The sequence below is a fragment of the Ascoidea rubescens genome (assembly GCF_001661345.1).
Source record: "Ascoidea rubescens DSM 1968 unplaced genomic scaffold ASCRUscaffold_1, whole genome shotgun sequence".
In the NCBI taxonomy this organism is placed as follows: Eukaryota; Fungi; Ascomycota; class Saccharomycetes; order Ascoideales; family Ascoideaceae; genus Ascoidea; species Ascoidea rubescens.
In genome coordinates this window covers 449,652-456,576 of record NW_017962913.1, presented here as the reverse complement: position 1 = coordinate 456,576, position 6,925 = coordinate 449,652, and the positions used below count along the sequence as shown (strand labels likewise).

Sequence of the window (6,925 nt, the reverse complement as noted above, 5' to 3'; positions counted from 1 at the left end):
TTATTATTATTATTATTATTATTATTATTATTATTATTATTATTATTATTATTATTATTATTATTATTATTATTATTATTATTATTATTATTAGTAATATTAGTGTTAGAATTGGAATTAGAATTGGAATTGGAATTGGAATTAGAGATATTATTATTGGTATTGGTAGAAATGTCAGGAGAAGCGCTGTTGTTATTACTATTATTATTATTATTATTATTAATGTCGGTAGTATTATTATGATTGTTGATATTATTGGAGAGGTTGTTATTGAAATGAGAGTTGTAGTTGTTGTGATTGTGATGATTTTTTTGAGGTTTTTTTCTAATTGGGGGTTTTTTAGGGTTTAGTTTAAAATTCAATAGATTTATGATATTTTTATCGATTGAGTGATTTTTAGCTAGGTTTTTTGCAATGGTTAATGGAACCCAAGTGCCTTGGAATCTGCCATGGCCACCTTGGATTTTTTCGTGATTGCCAGTTTGAATTTCTCTTTCTAAGATTCTTGTTCTTTGAGCCTTTTGGAATTTGGCAACTTTTAGTATTTGGGTAGCATTGACCCAGTCGTCGGTGCATCTTCTCATTAAAGGGATTCCATCGATTAGGGATTCATAGACGTCGATTCCAGAGTAGGTTGCAATATAAATTTCTTCAGCATCATTGTCGATTGTGGTATTATCATCATCGTTATTGTTGTTAGATGATTTTTTATTTTTGTTATTATTGTTGTTGTTTTTATTATTGTTATTATTGTTATTGTTTGATTTGTTAATTTTATTAGAAAAATCATCGGCGGCTATTGAAATGTTATTTGATTTAACAGTGATTGAATCAAAATTGGATAGTTTTTTATTGGCGCTTAAGTTAATTTGATCATAATTTTGATGAATTAGTTTGTTGTTGTTAATTGAAGTATCGATTTGTTTGAGGTTATCATTTCTTTTATTTTTTTCTTTGGCGTCGTTATTGTTATCTTGTTTGTAATGGGAATTTGAATAGGAATTTGAATGAGAGTTTGATTGAGATTGGGATATTGGTTGCAAAGAAGGGGCTCTTGATTGAGGTTTTGAATTATTGTTATTATTATTGTTATTATTATTATTATTATTATTATTATTATTATTATTATTATTATTATTATTATTATTATTATTATTATTGTGATTGAGATTTGCTGAATTATTTAATTGAGATCTGGGTTTGGATTTTTTATTTTTATTTTTGTTTTGGCTTGTATTTGTATTTGAATTTGAATTTGGAATTGAATTTATGTTTATATTTTCTTTATCCATTTTGGTCCATACATAAATGAGATGGATGGTTGATTAATTAATTATATTAAATGTATTAATTATAATTATTGTAAATAAATTGGAGATTGAGAGAAAATGGAAAAACAGAGACAGAAAAGGTAAAAAAAATAGAAAATAAAAAATATGGAGAAAGTTAGAGAAACAAGACCAAAAACAAGAATGGAAAGTGTGATGGAATAGAAAAAAATAAAAAAGATAGTAAGTTATGGATGGTAAGTTATCTATAACTGATGAGTAATTTATTTTATGGTGATGGAACTTGTAAGCTGGAACTTATAGTTTGTATGTTTATATGTTTATATGTTTATGTTTATATGTTTATGTGATTTAGCTTTGCGATGATGTCTGGAAGATAGTGAGAATTAGATATTATTGGATAGAGTTGATAGATTGATTGATGGAGATTGATGAAGAACTGAGAATTAAATAGTGAAAAGAGTTGGAGATTGTGAAATAAAAAATGGGAAAAAAAAGTGAACTAAAAAGTGTAGATCTTTTTTGAATTTTGAATTTGAATTTTCAGATTACTGGTCAAGTTAAAGCTGGAGAAGAAGAGGCAGTAGAAGAGAATGAAGATAAGGACGAGGATGTTGAATCGGGAAGATAAATTAGAGGCAGAAGCAGTAATCAATTGAATCTGTTCAGCAGCAGTGAGACAAGAGCAGAATTGTTATGGCAGTAATATGATCCCCCTTCTGAATAAGCAGCAAGGCAAGGATGGGGTTGGAAGGCTGTGGGAGGATGACAAAGGGAAGCAGGAGCTCGGCAAAAGGAAGCGGCAGAGACGGCAGAAACAGCAAAACAGGCAGACAGCAAACGCAGCAGAAGCAGAGGAGGGAGAGGAAGCTGCAACAAAACAAAGTAGCTCCAAAGAGGGAACCTTCCCACTTCGAGCTCGCGCCGCTTCGAGCCACGGCGGGGCGCGAGGCCGACGGGGTACCGTGCTGATATTGGTGGTGCTTCTGGTGCTTCTGGTGCTTCTGCTGCCACGCCATGCTCGACACAACCTCCAGCAAAGACACTATTTCCAGCTACATCAAGGACACCAGGGTGGGCGAGGGTACCTACGCTGTGGTCTATGTCGGCCAGCACTCGCCCTCCCACAGAAGAGTTGCCATCAAGGAGATCAAAACCATCATGTTCAAAGATGGCTTGGATATGAGTGCCATCAGAGAGATGAAGTACTTACAGGAGTTGCACCATGTCAACATCATCAACCTCATCGATGTCTACTACGAGTTTGAAAACCTAAACCTCGTTCTCGAGTTCCTTCCCAACGACTTGGAAATGCTCATCAAGGACAAAAATCTAATCTTCTCTCCCTCCGATATCAAATCATGGCTACTCATGACCCTCAGAGGCATCCACCACTGCCATCGAAACTTCATCATCCACAGAGATTTAAAACCAAACAACTTGTTAATCTCACCCCTGGGCATTCTCAAAATCGCTGATTTTGGTCTTGCGAGATCCTTTGGCGCTAATCCAAACGAACTCTTCACTTCAAACGTCGTTACAAGATGGTACAGAGCTCCTGAATTGCTATTTGGCTCCTGCCATTACACCGACAAGATCGATATCTGGTCAATTGGCATTATCTTCGCTGAACTAATGCTAAGAACCCCCTACTTGCCTGGTTTAAACGACCTAGACCAACTCGATATCACCTTCAAGGCTTTGGGAACTCCAACTGAGATCAATTGGCCTAACGTCTCTTCCTTGCCCCTTTACAAAAATTTGAATATCTATCCAAAGCCTTCGAGAGACGAGTTACGAAGAAGATTCTTAGCTGCAACTGAAAACGCTTTAACTTTGCTCATCAAAATGACTGAGCTAGATCCCTCTGCAAGATTCAATTCTGATCAGTGCCTACTATCTCCTTACTTTCTTGAAATACCTCATCCAACTCCCCCAAGGAATCTACCAAAATCAATAAAAAATCAGGAAAAACAATAAAAAAATCAAGAAAAACAACAACTCTTTATAAGTATTAACTTAATTACATCAATTTAAATTATATATTAGCTATAATAATCATCATAATCATAATAAGATTTAAATTAGATCACGTGTTTATTTTCATCTTTCATCTTTCAAAATGACCAATAAAATTCCTTCTTCATCTTCATACTATTCTTCATCCATCTTCATCCATCTTCATTTTTTGGTTTAAAAATGTTACCAAATAATTTAATTAAATACAGTATTACTAATAACTTCAATAGCTTTAATAAATCATTGTTTTTGAATAACACAATAATTCAATCAAGAAATCTTTCTTTATTGTCAAAATTAAAATCTTTTATATCCACATCAAACTCTTCTTCTGTTTCTAATAATAATAATAATAATAATAATAATAATAATAATAATAATAATAATAATAATAATAATAATAATAATAAAAAAGACGATTATATACAATTATCTCAAATACTACCAAAAAAAAAATTTATTAAAAGGCAACTATTCGATTTAGATAGTAGACACACTTATAGAAAAATTATCCCCGTTTATCAACTATTCTACAACTCAATCTCAAATCAAAATCAAAATGAATCGCCTATAAAAATCCCAGAATATATCGATGGCTCGGATTTAATGATAATGAAAAGAATCCTAGAAAATTACAGAATTCTGTCCAATTTAATCATAAAAAACTTGGTCAACTTGGAAAATGAATTGCTCGAAGCAGCTGCTGAATTACACGATAATAACGCTATATCTATTCTCGCTTTTGAAACTTTACTAGATAAAAATTCAAATATTGACGATAAAAATTCTGCCAAATCTTTAATCAAATCCCTACACAACATTGACCATCCTTTAACAATTAAAAACTTGGGTGATTTGGCCTTTAATTTTAAAAATTACTTAAACGCTGAACATTATTACTTGTCTTATTTAGATATCATCTCAAAATCAAACCCAAATAAAAACTTGAATAAAATTAACTTAATCTTTGCTAATACATCAATCACCAATACTCTTGCTGAAACATACAAGCAATTAGGTATCCTAAATTTCCAAAAACCAAATCTCTCACTAGCTAAACAATATTTCACTCAGTCGATATTAACTTTAAATACCTACAATTCATCAAACTCAAATTCGATTCAATCCCATTATTATCTAGCTCAGATTTATTCAAGGACCAATCCAAAATTATCAAGATATCATCTAGAAATTTCTGCTCAATCAGCCTTTAAAGAATCTTTTAAAGATTTGGGTTTTTTAGAATTAAATTACTTCAACAACCCAATTAAAGCTCTAGAATGGTTTAAATTAGGCTATGACTTAAATGATAGTGATATTAATTATTTAATTGGAAAATTTGATTGTTATATTCTATTAAATGATTACACTGAAGCAAGATCAACTTATGACTCTTTGAAACTGAATATTTTGAATAAATTCAATAACAAAGAATTATTTAAAAATTTTTTAAAATCAAGATCTAACTCTTTATCAAAAATTGATATTAATTCAAATGAATTAATATTCCATTTAAATTAATAAGACTTTTAATGTATATATGTATAATATAAATTTATATTCTTTCAATTTATAAATATTATTATTTCCCCCTCCTTTTTTTTTTCTTTCTTTCATTCATTCATTTCTTCTATTTTCAATCCCATGGCCATTTACAGTAAACTATTATATCACCTTGCCTTCTACTATCCCAATGAAACCATGTATTGAAAAATCTATCGCATTCTTCATACTTACTATCTTTTAAATATTCTTTCATTTCCTTTTCTAAACTTTCAAAAAAAATTAAATGTGTTGGCCACTCATATTTAAAATATTTTCCTGGAGTTCTTAGATTTTTATTAAAAACAGGTGGAAGATTTTGGGTTAAAAAGGCAAATGGATTTTCATAAAATATATCTGATTCATCTTTATAATCTTTAATATCAATTTTATCTCCAGACTCATTATTTAATGAAGGTGGCTCACATGTCAAATACCAAATGTGGTTCTTTTTTGATAAATCTTTATTATGTAAAAGTGATTGTAAAGGTGTTGAATGACATGGCGTTAAAAGTCCAATAGATTCAACATCTGGGTCGTCTCTAAGACTTACCACCAAATCAATGACTCCTCTTTCATGAATTTGTGTTAAAAATAAACTGATTGCGAGATTTATTATAACAATTAAATGAAAAAAATATTTTTTAAACATTTTAACTAAAATTCCATTATTCGTATTAGGAATATTGGAAAATTGATAGATACCATATGACGAATAGATAATTAAAAAAGGCATCAATTGATAAATAAACCTGAATTCTTTATGTGTAATTAGTGAGAAAAACCCCAAATTTGAAATAATGATAATATTAAATAATTTTCTTTTTTCAGCTGGAAATTTGAAAACAGAAAATATAAAAAAAGGAAGATAAGTTGTCAAAATAAACGGTAAACTTTGTAAAAAATGAAAACTAATGGAATTTATGCCATAAAAATCTGAATATGAATTGATTAAATTAAATTTGATAAAGTTTTTCAAAGGAAAAGTCAATTTTCCATAATAATAGTAATCAATTAATAAATTAATTAAATTTATCACCACACCAATGATTAATGAGTATATTATGACATTAATTTTAAAATTCTTTGAATTCTTTTTTGAAACCAAAAAATCTATACCAATTATTAACCAAATTATAGCATTTGTTGGTCTAATTATACAAGCAACCGACGCAATACTCAACGATTTCACTATTAGTTTTAAAGTGCTTTTTTCATTTTTAGGATCCAAACTATTCAAACGAGTTGAAAATGGCCAATAACTTAAAGCAACTGTTGTCAAAATCATTTCAAAGCTATTTGAAAAACTCCTTGTAATCAAGAACCAATTAAAAGAAGACAATACAGAGGCAGCTAAAACATATCTTGCAAAAACCTCATTTTTGGCTGCGCTGTTTGGAAAGAGGTTCAAGTTTCTGGCTAAATAATATAAACAATAGTCACTTATTCCTGCAATGATGCCATTGAATAGTTTTGGTAGTATATAGACACCAGTATAGCCCAAATCAAAAAACTCTGATAGCTGATACAATAATGAATAAATAAATGGATAATTGAAGTTTCTAAGCTCAGTCAACCATTCCCATGTCAACTCACCGTATCCATAGACAAAAAAGTGAGCAGGTTCTAATGATTGAAAGTATTCGTCAGGCTGGAAAAAAGTGTTTATGGTAAAAGCATTGATTATTCTTAAAGTTATGAGGTATTGTAGTACAATTGGAGGTGGTAATGAGTTATTTATAATTTCCTGCTGTTCTTTTTGATATTTTGCTTCTTCGCTTGTTACTTTGGCTTTTTTGACCTCTGGTTTAGACTGGTCTTGTGGGACTTTTTTCTCGGAAGCATCCAATGGACTAATTGAGTCATTCTTAACCACCAGACTCCTCTGTTTTAGCACTGGGTCGGTTTTCTGTGACATTTCTTCAGCTGTTGTTTGTGAAGTTGAGTTGCTGATCTCAAACCCGTTATCATCAAATTCTGTTTCATGAAGAAAAATCCATGGAAAGAACAGCGGAAAAAAACAGCGGAAACTCGAATCCGCCCCAGCCCAAGATCAGCAGATTCACCAATGAATT

General features: G+C 30.6%; 4 protein-coding genes across 4 annotated transcripts; 2 read left to right on the top strand and 2 right to left on the bottom strand.

Annotated features, from left to right (window-relative positions):
* Positions 1 to 353: 353 nt before the first annotated feature.
* On the bottom strand, positions 354 to 650 carry ASCRUDRAFT_18288 (KilA-N domain-containing protein; the record flags this gene model as incomplete). Its single annotated transcript, XM_020189532.1, has 1 exon — positions 354 to 650. A coding segment is annotated over one exon (297 nt), but the record flags the coding sequence as incomplete, so codon positions are not given.
* A 1,568-nt stretch (positions 651 to 2,218) lies between these two features.
* KIN28 (TFIIH complex serine/threonine-protein kinase subunit KIN28) lies at positions 2,219 to 3,523 on the top strand. The gene has a single exon (XM_020192224.1). It carries the CDS (start codon positions 2,307 to 2,309, stop codon positions 3,267 to 3,269), a length of 963 nt encoding a protein of 320 aa, XP_020049739.1. The 5' UTR covers positions 2,219 to 2,306; the 3' UTR covers positions 3,270 to 3,523.
* Positions 3,524 to 3,734: 211 nt separating this feature from the next.
* MSS2 (Mss2p) lies at positions 3,735 to 4,706 on the top strand (the record flags this gene model as incomplete). Its single annotated transcript, XM_020189942.1, has 1 exon — positions 3,735 to 4,706. A coding segment is annotated over one exon (972 nt), but the record flags the coding sequence as incomplete, so codon positions are not given.
* Positions 4,707 to 4,944: 238 nt separating this feature from the next.
* Positions 4,945 to 6,768, bottom strand: GPI10 (putative glycosylphosphatidylinositol-alpha 1,2 mannosyltransferase; the record flags this gene model as incomplete). Its single annotated transcript, XM_020194261.1, has 3 exons — positions 4,945 to 6,041; positions 6,084 to 6,597; positions 6,637 to 6,768. The coding sequence occupies 3 exons, from the start codon at positions 6,766 to 6,768 to the stop codon at positions 4,945 to 4,947; spliced, it is 1,743 nt and encodes a 580-aa protein (XP_020049737.1).
* Between the last annotated feature and the right edge of the window lie 157 nt (positions 6,769 to 6,925).

Coding starts and splice junctions, on each gene's coding strand:
- KIN28 (XM_020192224.1), top strand. CDS start 2,307: ATGCTCGACACAACCTCCAGCAAAGACACTATTTCCAGCTACATCAAG.